The 16,066-nt window shown below is 33.8% G+C and overlaps 2 protein-coding genes across 3 annotated transcripts; both read left to right on the forward strand.

Moving 5' to 3' along the window:
* Positions 1 to 8,283: 8,283 nt before the first annotated feature.
* LOC109087345 (troponin I, slow skeletal muscle-like) lies at positions 8,284 to 11,269 on the forward strand. 2 transcript variants are annotated; one of them, XM_042715420.1, is made up of 8 exons: positions 8,284 to 8,369; positions 8,664 to 8,723; positions 8,853 to 8,856; positions 8,982 to 9,023; positions 9,168 to 9,299; positions 9,374 to 9,463; positions 9,557 to 9,730; positions 10,835 to 11,269. In XM_042715420.1, the coding sequence occupies exons 2-8, from the start codon at positions 8,710 to 8,712 to the stop codon at positions 10,925 to 10,927; spliced, it is 549 nt and encodes a 182-aa protein (XP_042571354.1). In that variant the 5' UTR covers positions 8,284 to 8,369; positions 8,664 to 8,709; the 3' UTR covers positions 10,928 to 11,269. The 2 variants fall into 2 exon arrangements, with proteins under 2 accessions (XP_042571354.1, XP_042571355.1); XM_042715421.1 differs by having other exon boundaries at positions 8,347 to 8,370; positions 8,669 to 8,723.
* Positions 11,270 to 11,411: 142 nt separating this feature from the next.
* On the forward strand, positions 11,412 to 14,327 carry LOC122135595 (bisphosphoglycerate mutase-like). Its single transcript, XM_042715419.1, has 3 exons — positions 11,412 to 11,634; positions 12,294 to 12,916; positions 13,568 to 14,327. The coding sequence occupies exons 2-3, from the start codon at positions 12,316 to 12,318 to the stop codon at positions 13,744 to 13,746; spliced, it is 780 nt and encodes a 259-aa protein (XP_042571353.1). The 5' UTR covers positions 11,412 to 11,634; positions 12,294 to 12,315; the 3' UTR covers positions 13,747 to 14,327.
* Positions 14,328 to 16,066: the final 1,739 nt, after the last annotated feature.

Consider the following 16,066-nt stretch of genomic DNA (forward strand, 5'->3'; position numbering starts at 1 on the left):
TGATGTTTTGGGTGATAATGCTTTTAGTTCTCTTAAAAACTATACAGTAAAATAACTTACAAATTAATACAGTAATAGTCAAGGTCACTCTGAATACATATCCATTGAAAGAATGAGCTAACCTATAAAGGAACATTTTTTATGAGTGTTGGAAAATGGGACATAGTGCAATTGCTAGGATGCATTTTGTTGTTTTTGGTGATTTGCTTTTAGTTTTCTCCAAAACTATACAGTAAAATGCCTTGAAAATTAATACAGTGATAGTCAGGCTCACTCTGAATTCATATCCATTGAAAGAATGAGCTAACCTATAAAGGAACATTTTTTTATTTGTGTTTAAATATACAGAAATAAATCAAGTGCAACAATGGAGTTTGATGTTTTGGGTGATTTTGCTTTTAGTTTTCTCCAAAACTATACAGTAAAATGCCTTCAAAATTAATACAGTCATAGTCAGGGTCACTCTGAATACATATGATTTGAAAGAATGAGCTAACCTATAAAGGAAGACTTATTATGAGTGTTGGAAAATGGGAAAAAGTGCAAGTGCAACAATGGAGTTTGATGTTTTGGGTGATTTTGTTTTTGGTTTTCTCCAAAACTATATAGTAAAATGCCTTGAAACTTAATACAGTGATAGTCAGGCTCACTCTGAATACATCTGATTTGAAAGAATGAGCTAACCTAAAAAGGAACACTTTTTATGAGTGTTGGAATATGGGACACAGTGCAATTGCTAGGATGCATTTTGTTGTTTTGGGTGATTCTGCTTTTAGTTTTCTCCAAAACTATACAGTAAAATGCCTTGAAAGTTAATACAGTGATAGTCAGGCTCACTCTGAATACATATGATTTGAAAGAATGAGCTAACCTATAAAGGAACACGTTTTATGTGTGTTGGAATATGGGACACAGTGCAATTGTTAGGATGCATTTTGTTATACAAACATTACATATATATATATATATATATATATATATATATATATATATATATATATATACAGCAAAAAACAGCAAGTCGTTATAATTTTGTAAATGTAGAATTCACAGCAGCGCTCCTGTATTGAATTGAAGTTTACTTTACAGATGTACATTATATAGTGGCCAGTGTATAAGTGTGCAATTCTTGTAATAAATATATGAGCTCATTTTTGTTTGTAATCTTTCATGTCGTCCCACAGGATTTAGACATTGAGTCACAAAGTACCATGGAGCAAACTGATGTGAGTGAATGTCATACTGAAGGAGGGAGCACTGCCTGACGATGGCCCACAGGACACTGGTGTCCTAATTGAAGGTGTGGAAGTAGCATTGCGCAGGCATGTGCTCTTTTATTTGGGCTGATGTACTGTTTGAACATGAGCTACTCACCAGAGCTCAAATGCACTTTTGAAGTCATGCAGAAGATCTTCCTAAATCTAAAAGGACAGAGGTTGTCATCCAAGGCACAGCTCTTAAAAAAACAAGTTTTTGGAGTAAGTAAGCTTGAAAAAGACAGAAAAGTTTAATAAATTCACTTGGAGTTCCTTATGTATATGGACAATATTTTTTTGCCACAGTTCCTTCAAAACATGCTACTGGAGCAATTGAGCTTAAACAGGACTGGTGTACTTCAGGAAGATGCACATTTGTATTTAGATAGAAACTCTTTTTAGACAACTGTTATTCATCATGGCACAGTTCCTTTAAACAGGGTGCTGGAGCTGGTGAGTAGAAGCAGTTGTTACACACTTAAAAAAATTATTTCTGGGAGTGATTTTCTTAATTTCAGATGTAATGCAACATGGCTACACTGGTAATTTAGAATTATCAAAATTTTCATGTGATATAATCAAAGCAAGCTGCTGCAAGTTATATATAATAGTAATATATATATATATATATATATATATATATATATATATATACATAGTATTGCATCTCTTTATTATTATTATTTTACAGCTCAAATCGTTACACTCACAATTGTTTGTTTTATCTTATGTTAATTTATGTTTTGTTGTTGTTGTTTTTTTTTTTGTGTCAGGCCAAGGTTTACTTTTCCTCGGGCGCCGCAGCATAAATGGCTGCCCACTGCTCCGGGTGTGTATTCACAGTGTGTGTGTGTGTGTTCACTGCTGTGTGTGTGTTCACTGCTGTGTGTGTGCACTTTGGATGTGTTAAATGCAGAGCATGAATTCTGAGTATGGGTCACCAAACTTGGCTGTATGTCATGTCACTTTGTCACTTTTTTTGTCACTTTGTCACTTTACAAATTCCCGAAAAGGGTGGTGTTAAAATGGCTTTATTTTTAAGAAGTTTAAATACAGAAAGGGTGTTAAAGTTCTACAAGCATTATTCGGGGATCTGTTTTCTCAAGAGCCTAGATTTTGTTGGCTAAATGTTTCTTATACTTTGTGTTACAAACACTCAAATGGATACGAGACTTAAAGTGAAGAAAGTGGTTTAAACTTTATTGGTGCTTGTTAAAGCCTAATGAAAAAAAAAATAGTTTGCATGTTTTCTGTGTTTTTTTTGTTTTTGTTTTGTAGATTACTGAATTTTTGGTAATGTCTTGCTTCTTGGTGCTGTCATCTAAAACAAATCTAATTGAAACAACAAGATATTCATTAAACGACCAAAACCATACATGAACAAGACATTAGTTGATGTAACAAGGCAGGATTTTGTTGAATTGAAGTGCTTTACTGACATTGAGTGAATAAGAATAAATTTGATTAGAATAACACAATACACACATTTTGATTCAATTAGTTGCAAAGAAGTTATATTGACATATCTCAATCTTTAATCTAAATGTATATTGTGTTCATATAACATATTCAAAGCAGTCCAAGTTTACTTAATTTGATTAGACATAATGGGTGCTACGATTAATCACGTTCATTCAACAAATTATTTTTTTGAGTGTGATAGTATCCTTTATTTGTATCTCACACTATACAGAAACGTTTTGGGAGCCTACTGGAAATGTAAACAAGATTGTATGAGTATAAAACGTGATGAGACAACACATACCCTGATTCATATCTTCATGTCGTTCCATATTAAACTGCTGACTGAAGTAATTTGACTTTCATTATTGATTAATTCAAGCTAACTATGCTCTGTAGTTGTTTTCAGAGCTGAAGTAGAGGTCAAACAGTTACTGGTCGGCTTCAGCAAAGCCTCTTCTGCTTTGTAGGGTCAAACAATAAATGAAGAGTGACTGGCAGTGTCAGGACAATGTGTGCAATTGTGTTTTGATGGGTGTAAGGCTTCAGTCTATTTTAGTGAGCCACTCAAAGGAGGCCAAAGAGGCCATCAAATATGCCTGGGTTTTCTGGTGCACTGACATTGTCACACTCTCATTCCCTTGGAGTGGTCTTTGGAGGAACAGGTATGAGCTATTTGGCACTGTAAAAACAATGCATTTAATTCCTCTAAAATGAACAAATTTACCAATGAGATATAACTTCAGACATCAATTTAATGCGTATAGCAAAGCTCAGATAATTTGGTATTAAAAACTTTGATGAGACATGGTTGGTTACATTGTTTAGATAATAAACGGATAAACGTCACAACAAAGAAGACAGATGGAAGACTGTAACTGGACTTCACACACACACACACACACACACACACACACACACACACAATACTGTATCTTGAATATAATTTTGCATGTAAACATATTTAATATAATTTTTTATTCTTTCCATTTTTCTTGACCTCTAATGGGCCAGCTATAATTATATTTCCATTCAGAATAATATAATTAGTTTCATAATATTATTATTTTTTTTAAAACAAAAAAACTGCATATTGCAGTTTTCATATGAACATTATACGCTCTCAGAAAAAAAGGTACAAAAGCTGTCACTGGGGTGGTAGCTATACGATTTACCTTTGTATAAAGAGTCCATATTGGGACCTTAAAGGAACATTAGTACCTAAAGTGTACATATTCGTACCTAAAAGGTACTGACACAGCTACAGCTTTTGTAACTTTTTATCTGAGAGTGTACAAAGCTATTTAAAGACAAGGATTTCTTGCATTTGGCATCCCATCATCTAGCCACAACGCCTAAAAATAAACCCAGGACAAATGGCAGGTGGTAATTCACTACATATCTCTTGGAGTGTCACCTCTCAGGGAGAATCAGATGTGACAAGGGCAGCTCACATTACAAAAAAACAGTGCTTCCACCTGCCCACTGTCCTCTAAACCCAAGAAATAATTTACACCACATCGCCTCCTGCCAGCACTTAATGTGCATGAAAATTATCAGGCTCTTGAGATACCTGTCATAGCAAAACATGGAACAATTTGATATTTGTTATTTCTACTTCCTCTCTTTTTTATTGTTGTCTGACATTTTATCCTTTCTGTTTTTCATAGATAAGGTTTTAATTTTTGAGTACAAGTTAGTAGTACCGTAATAAGTGCTAAATGCTTATACCAGTTTGCCTTATTTACTCTTATAGACTGTCATTTCCAACCAAATTTATTTCTGTTATGGCTAGCATCGCCGTTAGACCTTTGAACTGGTCATTAATATGGTTTTGGCCACCAAAAAGAGGCATTCAAACCAGTCTGCATAACTGCATGTCTTTGCCAAAAGAAAGATTTACTGTGCTACTGTAGTTTACTGTGTGAGTCTATATTAGTGAGACATTCCCATGCATGCTGAAACTATAAATCCAAGTATTTTCTTTGATCCTCAGTCAGCCAGTTAACTCGCACTCCAGTCTTTTCTTCTTCGAGCAGGTATGTCTTTTTTAGTGGTCATGTGTTTGGTTAGTATTTGATGGCAAATGCATCATTATTCAGTTGTTAGAAGGGGTTATGGATTATATTATTATTAGCTGTTAGGGTATATGTTCAAATATTTATTTATTCAAAACTGGCAGGAAATTGGGCACGGTTGCATTGTTATATGTTCAGATGTCTCTCAAATTGGTGACAATCCTGGAAGATTTTCAGCGATGCTAAAACTCACGGACGCTATGCACAGAACTCCTACTGCTGCATAGAGGATGGATTAAAGGGTCTGACTACCCATTTCATTGACAAATTAGTAATAATTTATGCATGATCCTTTTAAAGATTGCATAAATGATACACATTATATTAAATATGGAAAGTGGGAAGAAAATTAGGTTTTCCTTATTTATTTATTAAATATTTATTATTTATTTTGCTGTGCTATAAAACTTTTTTCTGGAATTGTAACTCATTAAGTTGTCTGATATTTAAATATTAAATATGATGAAATATGTTTGCATATGGTAGTCAGCTTACCATGTCTAATGCATTGGAAAAGTGATAGTTGTGACTTGCAATAGGACATCACATGGTTCCAACATTGTCTTTAAGTGACTTTATATTTAAAATAAAACTCTAGTTTTCTTTGTCAGGTCATTATGCCATACCAGACAACAGTGTGTTGTTGTTAACAAAAAAATCATTAAATGAAATTATCATTAAATTAAAAAATCATTAATTGAAATAAAGCTGAAATAAAATAAGATATAAATAAGATGTAAATAAATATAAAATAAAAAATATATAAATTAAAAATAAATGAAAATGTGACTAAAATATAAAAATTAAAGATAATTCAAAATACTTCTAATTAAAAGTAGGTAACGTAAATAACACTAAAATACTCTAATTTGTTAGTTTTCTAGTAAGTGTTTCACAGTACAGGTGACTTTAAAATGCAGTATTTCACAGATAAGTGAGAACTACAGAAGGATGTCTGACACGTGAGTATCTCCACCTTCATCAGTAATAACCAGCTATTTATGAATTATGATATCTGTCATGTCTCTATTAACATTCTCTTCTATCTATGCTCCAAAGGCTGCATCAACCGAAGCCCCCAACCAAAGCCAAAACCCAAGATCACTTCAGCTCGTCGGTTGTAGGTGAGCGCCATCTGCTAACCACAGTTATACACACAGTTTGCTGGGCACTTTGTGTGCTCAAATAGAGAGATTCTACATTTGATAACAAAAGTAATACATTTTTCTTTGGATATGACCACAACGGACCTGTCATCCTGAAGATAAGGCTGCTGAATACAACACTGGAAATGCTGAAGCAGGATAAAGAGAAGGAGAGGGAGCAAGTGATCAGTGAGAGAGGTCCTCCGCTTAATCTTTCCGGTCTGTCAGTACAGGAATTGCAGGTACAATTAGACCAAACTCTTTAAATAGATCACTGAACTCCGTTTATAAAACCTAAAGGAAGCGTTAACCCAAAAAAGTAAACTCTGACATCATTTAGGCATACTCACCCTCGTAACCTTCATAGGGGACATAATGATGGAAATATTACAGTAGCTATTTATTTAGTTTTAATTGGTTACCGTGATTTAAATAATTTAGTAACACATGCATTTTCAACTATTTTGTTAAGACTCTATTTTGTGTGTAGCATCTTTGCAGGGATTTGCATCACAAGATAGACGTGATTGATGAGGAACGTTATGACACTGCCTTTAAGGTGTCCAAAAATGACAAGGAGGTATTAAAAACAGAGTAGCAAACACCAGCATTTGGTAAACAGTTCTCATTGATGAAGCTATTGTGCTCTGTTAGCATTGAATGGAACAGTTGGAACTCGGTCAAAGGATTGTGTTATAGTGCAAAACAGTTGTAATTGATTAAGAAGATCTATGAGATGAAGAGCAAGCTGAAGAGGCCTAACCTGAAGAGAGTCAAACTGTACGCTGAACACATGTTAAGTGTCCTTCTAGGCTCCAGACACCAGTCCGTTGACTTCAAAGCTAACCTGAAGACAGTGAAGAAAGAAGAGGAGAAGGTAAGACTATATAAAATACTTTAAATAGACAGAAGTGCTAATATATATTTACCTTCCACAGAAAGAAGAGGTCACTGCGTAAAAACATAGAGGCCATGTCTGGAATGGAGGGCTGGAAGAAGCTGTTTGATGTTGGACAGTAAAAGTTAAATACTAACAGTCATAGAGGCCCTCAGTGTATTTATTTTGTTTTATCATTTTCATAAACATCTTATTGCATATCATCCCTCTTAGCATATGACAAGTTGGTCAGATAGAAACTAGCACAAAAACATCATGTCTGTGCAAAATCTCTTTAACTGTCTCGCAGATGGCAGCAGTACCAAACCAAAGATGACGTCAAAGATGTAATCTCTGTTTTTGCATTTCAGAAAGTACATTTTCTACTAACTAACAACTAACAAACTAACAATGTTTCACTGTAATGTGTTTTCTTACTTTTAGTTAAGGCGAGCTGATCAGTATCACAGAATGCAGTTTACAATAAGTTCTCATTAGTAAAGATTAGTTAATGCATTAACTAACAATGAGCAATACATTTATAGTATTTATTCATCTCAGCTGTAAACTTTATTTTTTTTTTAAATAAAACTATTCATTGTTAGTTCATGTTAGCTCCATTATCCATTAAATAATATTAACAGACACTTTTGATTTTAATAATGTATTAGTGAGTGTTGAAATAAACATTAAGAAAGATTAATAAATGCATAATTTTCTTTATTAGATGGTGTTAACTGATGCCATTAACTAATGTTAACAAATAAAAGTCTTACCAGGTACGCACATATTGAACATTGGAAATAAAATCTGATGTAACAGTAAATCAAAATGAAATGTTTTAATACTCGCTTGTAAAATGTAGTATTTCAAATTAAAAGTTTTCTTCACATCGTAATATTTGCTACAGCTGCAGTTCTTCTTTTGACATACAGATGGCAGCCTACAACAATATATCAAGAAGAAGAAGAAGAAGAAACACTCAGCATGTCACCAGAGAATGTCTAATATGGCCCTTTGTGTTCAAGGTCCCTTATATCTGTTATTTTAGATCTGAATTAGTTGAGGTTTTATGAAAATATTAATATCATAATGTCAACAGATTTTTTTAAATGTGCCTTTTAAATAGGATATGGTATTATTAATACCATGAGATACTGTATGTGGCAATGATATTGTACTTTTCCTAGGATATACAATACAAACTGTATAACCAATCCCAAAAAGAACAATAGTACATGAAACTTCCAGTTCCAGTTCTGAAAGTTCCAGTTTAGATAAAATTAGGTCAGGCAACACACAGACCTATTACATTACAGTCTCATTAATGCTGGAGTATTGTTGCTCTCACCCTTAGTCTAGAGAACATAAAGTACACTTGAGCAGCAGGTGCCCCGTCACTCTGCAGCCTGGGATGTGAAGCATTTGACTGTAATAATAATGTGTGGACAGTAGTCTATTTTAGTGAGCCTCTGACGAGTGCTTCAGTGTCTATAAATCTGCAGAGTTTCTTCCCTTTGGCCCAAACAGTCATACTTCCATCATCTGAGAGGTACGGACCTTCAGCTTATAACAACTGCTAGCTATGCATGCGTATTAGATAGTAGTTCTATATTTTTGTGTAGCTTCTTTCTTCTTGCATCATTTTATTGACATTACCAAAGAATTTAAAAACATTAAATATCTAAATCTGTGCTGTAAATGCATGTATGGCTACACTAAGCACTTTTGCTGTTTTAAGAAAGTCTATTTTAATATTTTTAAGGTTTTTTGTAATACTACATTTGAACACAAGTCTTGTATTTTTTGTTTTGTTTTAAATATTTTGTTATTTGCATGTCTCCAGGAAACAAACAAACAAACAAATAAAAACAAAAAACAAAGGCACTAAAATGACTGAATCTGTGTAAGTATTTTCAAAACTTTTATAAATATTATATTATTTAAAATCATAAGTTATTATGTATATTATAAAAATGATAAATCTGTTTATGTATTAAATGTGTGTTTTCATTTCTGGCCCTATCTGTGTCAGACCGGTGAGTAACTTACATTTAAACACTGTATTTAATATTTGAAACATACTTTACAAGTACATTTATATTTTCATATCAAACTGAACACTGCAGCATTTGTGAGTCACATTATTGGCTCTTTCCTTCAGAAAAAGCCCAAGATTTCTGCATCTCGTCGATTATTTTTAAAGGTTAGTTTCTAGTCTCTGAAATGATCTTGACTTATTTTTTTGTATGATTTTTTATTTATTTAACCATTTTAATGAACAACTCACCTTGATCTACGTATGAATATTATATGTCCATGGTTCTTCTGCAATTGTAATGCATTGTAGACCAAAATACTGAAGAAGGCCAGCACACTGCTGGCAGAGGAAAAGGAACAGAAAAAGATTGACAGAGAGCAAACACTCAGTGAGAGACTTCCCCCTCTCAAACTGTCTGGACTCTCCATACAGGACATACAGGTTATTATTCTTTGGCCTTTTGTCAGAATTATTTTGAAACTATAGTTTCTTACGTGCCATTGCTCTGTTTACAGAATCTGTGCAAAGAACTCCATCAAAAAATTGATGTGGTTGATGAGGAACGATATGACTTTGAATCTAAAGTTGTCAAAAATGATAAGGAGGTAAAACATTTTTTTGCTTTAAAATGCCATTATTGATGCATTTATTAATCGATGCATTCATTTTAATAGCCCTGACTGATGCTTCTGCTATAGATTGGAGATTTAAACCACAAAGTCTTTGAGCTGAAGGGTAAAATGAAGAGACCTGCCCTGAAGAGAGTGAGGGTGTCTGCTGATGCCATGCTGGGGGCTCTGCTAGGTGCCAGACACAAGGAATCCATTGACTTTAAAGCTAACCTCAAGACAGTGAAGAAGGAGGAAGAAAAGGTAAGAATGAACATTCGGTACTCAGTACTTTGACATGAATATCATACTCAGACTTTATGGATTCAGAGCTTTAATATTTCAATATTACATTTTTTTGGTTTTGTTTTGTTGTTTGTTTATTCAGTCAATAATATGAAATAATTAATATAAAATGATTTTAAATTACTTTTATTTTAATAAAATTTGTATGTATTCTTTTCTTAATTTATAATTTTATTGTTTATTTAGTATTACAAATGTATAAACATTTTAAAGGAATAGTTCACCAAAAAATGAAAATTTACTGAAAATGTACTGAGCCTCAGGCCATCTATGTAGATGAGTTTTTTTCTTCATCAGAACAGCTTTGGAGAAATTTAGTGTTACATCATCCCTTGCTCATCAATGGATCCTCTGCAGTGAATGGGTGCCGTCAGAACAAGAGTCCAAACAGCTGATAAAAACATGACAATAATCCACACAACTCCAGTCCATCAGTTAACATTGTTATTATTGTTGTGAAGCAAAAAGCTGCATGTTTGTGATAAATGAATTCACCATTAAGATTTTTTTAACTTCATACCGTTGCTTCCAGCTAAAATATGAGTCCTCTATCCATATTGCTTTCTCCAGTGAAAAAGTCGTTTTGTCTGAAGAAATATGCATTGATCAAGCACCATTTACAAGCAAAAACAGTTCTAATCAAATAACATATTCTCATATTTTGTCCAGAAGTGACCATTTAAAGTTGAAACACCTCAATGATGGATTTGTTTCTTACAAACACAGAGCTTTTTACTTTTTGATGGACTGGAGTCATGTGGATTACTTGTGGATTATTGTTATGTTTTTATCAGCTGTTTAGACTCTCATTCTGACGGCACCCATTCACTGCAGAGTTTACTTTGGTGAGCAAGTGATGCAAAATGCTAAATTTCTCCATTTGTGTTTGCATGTGGTAAAATGATAGTTTTTTGCATGTGTGTTAGTTCATTTTCAGCAATATTTCATTTTTGGGTGAACTATTCCTTTAATAGGCTCTCTTTGACTCAAGAAAACATGACATTGTGTTAAATACAAGTAATAAGAGTTTATCAAAATATGCATTTACTGCACTTCCCACAGAAAGAAGAGGTTACCGACTGGCGTAAAAATGTGGATGCTATGTCTGGCATGGAGGGCAGGAAGAAGCTGTTTGCAGGACCAACTGCTCAATGAATTATTTAAAATTTGTTATTTCAAAAATTAAAATCCAATGTGAAAGCTATTTATACATGCACATATTTAACCGCTATTTAATTGTGGTTGTGTGTTTGTTTTATTGCATAAACAACTGGATGAATGAAAAACAATTGTTTGAGAAATTCAAAAAGCTGTGCTACCACATTTATCAGTTCAAATATTGAAAATGTATGTGCTTTATAACACATATAAAACATTTATGTTAATATATGATTACTATATAACTGCATTTGTCATTGTATAATAATGGTTATATTGTAATAATATTATATGTGATCAGTTGTGTGAATATTGAGGAGCAATAAAGAGATAAAAGAGTTTTTTGGGTGCAAATACCACTTTCCCACATGATCAGATTAAAACTACTTAAATTAAGTAACTGGGCTTACCTGATAAATAAGATAAATTCGGTTGTGATCCAGTATAAAATTACTCCTTTATTAAATTCAACCATGGCTCAATTCATTAACCTAAAAAGAAATGGAACTGACGCTAACAATCTCAAAATAACGGCAGTTCCAATTCGAAACAGTACGCTTAAACACGCCTACTTGTGGAGAATCGGGTAGCTGATTGGCTAGAAGAAGTGTCACTCAAGTAAACGGTTTCGCGTTTGTTGATGCTGCTGTAGTTCCTGTTGCAGAGCTGCATCTACTGTGAGCTGGGCGGTTTCTAAACGGAAGGTGAGCACGTAACGATTCATAATCATTTTTAATGGGCATATCTAATTTCATCTTCACTTAGATTTATGGTTATTCGATACAGATAAGGATGTTTTGTGCGTACACGGTACGATTTCATTATGACATGCTAACAGGCTAGTTCAGTTGTGTTATAGACAAAACGGTTGTCATACAATAAACAATACAGTAGTTTGACACATTGCTTCTTTTTATTTCTTTTCCACTTTAATATTAGATACTTATATATTTTGGCTCGTGAATGCGATTTTTTTTCTATTTTAGCGTTTATAAATTAGAGTTGGTCAGATCAGAGCTGGTCAGAGCATTTGTTATATTAGCATTGACATTTAACGATAATTCATAACCCTTAACCTTTCAGTTCAGTTCTTCATTTTGTGTATATATATATATGTGTGTGTGTGTGTGTGTAACGCAGCTTTACAGAAAATCCTGAGGTTAATAGTTATAATATCTTCATCTTTTTAATATCTTCGTGTCTTATAGTTGCATTTTGCAGATTAGAGGTTATATTAGAGGCGATAATATAGTTTACATTTAGCAACTATATAACAGCAACTATATAACAGCAATTAAAGCTGTTACATAAGCAGTTGAAATATTTCCTGTATAGTATGTATCTGCATATGCATCTCTTTCAGGTTTCCGTACTGCTTCTTCTGGATGTCCAAACACAAACTCTTCCTTCTCCGCCATGGGGAGGGCACCTGGAACAAAGAGAACCGCTTCTGCAGCTGGGTTGATCAGAAACTGAGCGAGAACGGGGTGGTGGAAGCCCAAGAATGCGGCAGGCTCCTGAAAGAGCAGGGCTACCAATTCGACCAGGTTTTTACCTCCATACTGAGTCGTTCCATCCAGACGGCCTGGTTGGTGCTGGAGGCCATGGGACAAGAGTGGGTCCCAGTCACCAAATCCTGGAGGTTAAACGAGAGGCATTACGGTGCCCTGATCGGCCTCAATCGGGCTGAGATGGCGTTGAACCATGGCGAGGAACAGGTTAAACTGTGGAGGCGTAGCTATGACATCACGCCACCCCCCATTGAGGAGACACATCCCTTTTATGCTGAAATTTACAATGACCGTCGATATAGTACGTGCGATGTTCCGCAAGAGGAACTGCCCAAAACAGAAAGTTTAAAGGAAGTGTTAGACAGACTTCTTCCTTACTGGAATGATGTCATCGTACCGGTGATCAAGAGCGGCCAAACAGTCCTCATCTCTGCACATGGCAACAGCTGCAGGGCTTTGCTTAAACATTTGGAAGGTGAAATATATTTATCGTTCTTATTTTCTGTGAAAATTCTGTCTTCATTTACTCACCTTCATGTCGTTTGCTGACTTTTTTCTTCTGTGGAATGCAAAAAAATTATATTATTTTTGGTCCATACAATGAAAGTCAATGCGGTCTAGTGTTGTTTTGAACCCCACTGAGTTTCATTTTATGTGTAAAAACAGCTGAAACATATTTTAAAATATCTTCTTTTAAAAGTATCTTCTCAAACCCATTAAAACTAAGTGATATAAATCTTCTAAAGGCCGCTGAATTAAAATAACGTGGGTACTATTGACAATAACTCTCGACCTTCAGGCACCTGGAAGATGATCAAAAGGGGTCAAAAGTGACATGTATAATGTTGCAAAAGTACTATTTTAAGATTAATGCTCAAGATTGCTCAAAGAATCAAAGAAAGAGCATAGTCTGCATTGGTTATATTGGTTTTTAGAAAAACAAGCTATAAAACACTGATTTACTCTTCAGTCTGTTTTCTCTAATATAATTAAAGAGCTCATTTTTAAATATTATCAATAATAAAGCATAGAGAGTGGACAGTAGTACTAATGAAGTTGGTATTAAAACATAAATCTTAAAAATTGTAATATTCTAATTACACACTTTTGCTGTCTTCCTCAACAGATATATCAGAAAGGGAAATTGTGAATGTGACGCTGCCCACAGGAGTACCAGTCTTGCTGGAGCTGGACGAAGATCTTCGACCGGTCAAGCCCCGTCAGCTTCTGGGTGACCAGGCTAAAATCCAGGCAGCCATCAAAAAGGTGGAGGATCAAGGGAAGGTTAATGCGCAAAATAAATAAGGACATACTGTTGGGTGTGTCTGAGGTAGACCAGTTTCTGTTTTTAGTGGAATTTTAGAAATCATGAATAGTTATCTAAGTCAATATTTTGAATTCAAGCACTTGTTACTGATCCAAAATGCAGACTTGGCACATACTGTGTATATTTTGTCATAGCAAGAGGTCTGTAGACCAAACAATGAAATATATATTGATATAACCTTATTTAAAATGATCCTTTAATAACGTGTTGTTATTTTTTTGTTAGCTTGTTTATTTTTCAATGCATTTTAGGCCACAGAAAACCAGTGGTGCCTTCCTTTGGGTAAAAAATAGCATCCATCAGTTGTTTTCTAATAGAATTTCTTATTAAATGTCAACACATGCTTATAAACCATTTCTGTAGGCTACTTAAAAACTATATACTGTGCACTACCAATCAAGTGTTTGAGGTCAGTACATCAGTCAATTAAACTCACCAAAGGTGCATTTATTTGATCCAAAATACTGTAAAATCAATAATATTGTGAATTGTTTAATATATTTTAAAATGTAATTTCAGTCTCACCTGATCCTTTAGAAACCATTCTAATAATCTGATTTATTGCTTAAAAAACATTTATTATTATTATCAATGTTGAAAACAGTTGTACTGCTTAACATTTTTGTGAAAACCATGATACATTTTTTTCTTTGATGAATAGAAAGTTTAAAAGGACCGCATTTATTTGAAGTAGAAGTTACAATGTAAAAGTTTTTACTCTCATTTTTGATCAATTTAATGCAGGCTTGCTAAAATAAATATATATATATATTTCAATAAAGTAAAAATTAAAATCTTACTGACCTTAAACTTCTGAACAGTAGTGTGTATATAGATAAATCCAACTGGAATGGAATCATCCCAAAAATAAATAAACAAATAATAGGAAAAACTAAGCATCCACTGTGGACTTCCACATTTTCAGGATAATTATAAATTATTTAAAAATATATTGTGTTAAATAGCACTGTTAGCATGTTTTAGACAGTATTTTAAAAACAATTATTTGAAAGGAACAGTTTGTTTTTATCTAAATGTATTTATTAACCGAGGTGTAAAGACTTGAGTTTTATATTGAGTTTATCATAGACTTACAAATGCAACCCACACTAGCTCAAACTTAGACAGTTGTGGTTTAGAATGTCCGTTCACTGTAATACCTCTATTTTGTGTTTTAGTGTATTTAATGTTGCTCAACACTGTACTGTATCATTAGATGTTATATGTGCCGTGTTTTTTGTAATAATGGCCAAAGTGGCTTTCATTGTTACGTGTCTATATGTTTTACTATCCTGTTTATTATTCGACTATGGCACATTATAGCTCAACTTATATTGTTTCACTTTCTTTTTCACCACCCAGAAGCACTGGTCTGCTGGGTTTAGCACATCCCTGAAAGAATAATACATAAAAATAAAGACTACAGATATAAAAGTGTTTATGTGTATTAAATGATGTGTGTGAAAAAGTATAAAACAGCTATTAGCCAGGAGGAGGTGCTACAGTGTTCTCTAAGACATCTTAATATAATAGTGGTGGTAAGTTAGTTTTTATAGAAAGCACTGATGACTAAGGAGACTGATTTTGGTTATTGGTTACACTTGGCCGACTCTGAATATTCACTAGACCTAATAGCTCACGTTTGTCTTGTTGAGTTGGAATGTTAATAATGATGCACTAAAACATGCCCTCGTGGTCTTTAATGTCCTTAGAAGAACATTTTAACATGCTATATGCTCATGAAAAAAATGTGCCATATCCATCTCCTTGAAAGCTTATTAAAAAATAATAATATGATTTTCATTGAGTTTATTTGCTAAAGCTATGAAGACGTGACCGGACAGGCCGTTTCTGATTACACATGATATTTACTCCTCATAGGAAAACATTTGTCATGGACTGTGTTCTGAAACATGGATTTGACAGTCCTAATCTTAAAACATGGTCTCGAAACAGTAGAAAAACATCACCGGAATCTAACTGTAGAAACTCTGCCAAGGATCCAGTTTGAGAACTGAGAGGCTGGTAAACACACTGTAACCTCATCTTCACAGCAAGTCTGACACCGGTTTCTGTTACAATGGTTATGGTTAGGATGTTGGCATGGGTTGCCAATGGTAGTTTAGGGACATTACTGGAATATCTATTATTTTCCTGGTGAAATTGATGTTCTCTATTGCTCATCCAGGACTAAATTTTGTATGATCTACAATAACATTACATCATGCAAGCACATTTAAACAAAGCATAGCAACAAAATATCATTAATTATTTTTAACATCAATTATTTTTTTATTT

This window comes from Cyprinus carpio, chromosome A25 (genome assembly GCF_018340385.1).
Source record: "Cyprinus carpio isolate SPL01 chromosome A25, ASM1834038v1, whole genome shotgun sequence".
Taxonomy (NCBI): Eukaryota; Metazoa; Chordata; class Actinopteri; order Cypriniformes; family Cyprinidae; genus Cyprinus; species Cyprinus carpio.

Excerpts from the sequence above, each read along its gene's own strand:
- LOC122135595 (XM_042715419.1), top strand. The coding sequence starts at position 12,316 with ATGTCCAAACACAAACTCTTCCTTCTCCGCCATGGGGAGGGCACCTGG. Across the intron at positions 12,917-13,567 it reads TTTGCTTAAACATTTGGAAG|ATATATCAGAAAGGGAAATT; the intron begins GTGAAATATATT and ends CTTCCTCAACAG.
- LOC109087345 (XM_042715420.1), top strand. Across the intron at positions 9,024-9,167 it reads CTCGTCGATTATTTTTAAAG|ACCAAAATACTGAAGAAGGC; the intron begins GTTAGTTTCTAG and ends AATGCATTGTAG. Across the intron at positions 9,731-10,834 it reads TGAAGAAGGAGGAAGAAAAG|AAAGAAGAGGTTACCGACTG; the intron begins GTAAGAATGAAC and ends CACTTCCCACAG.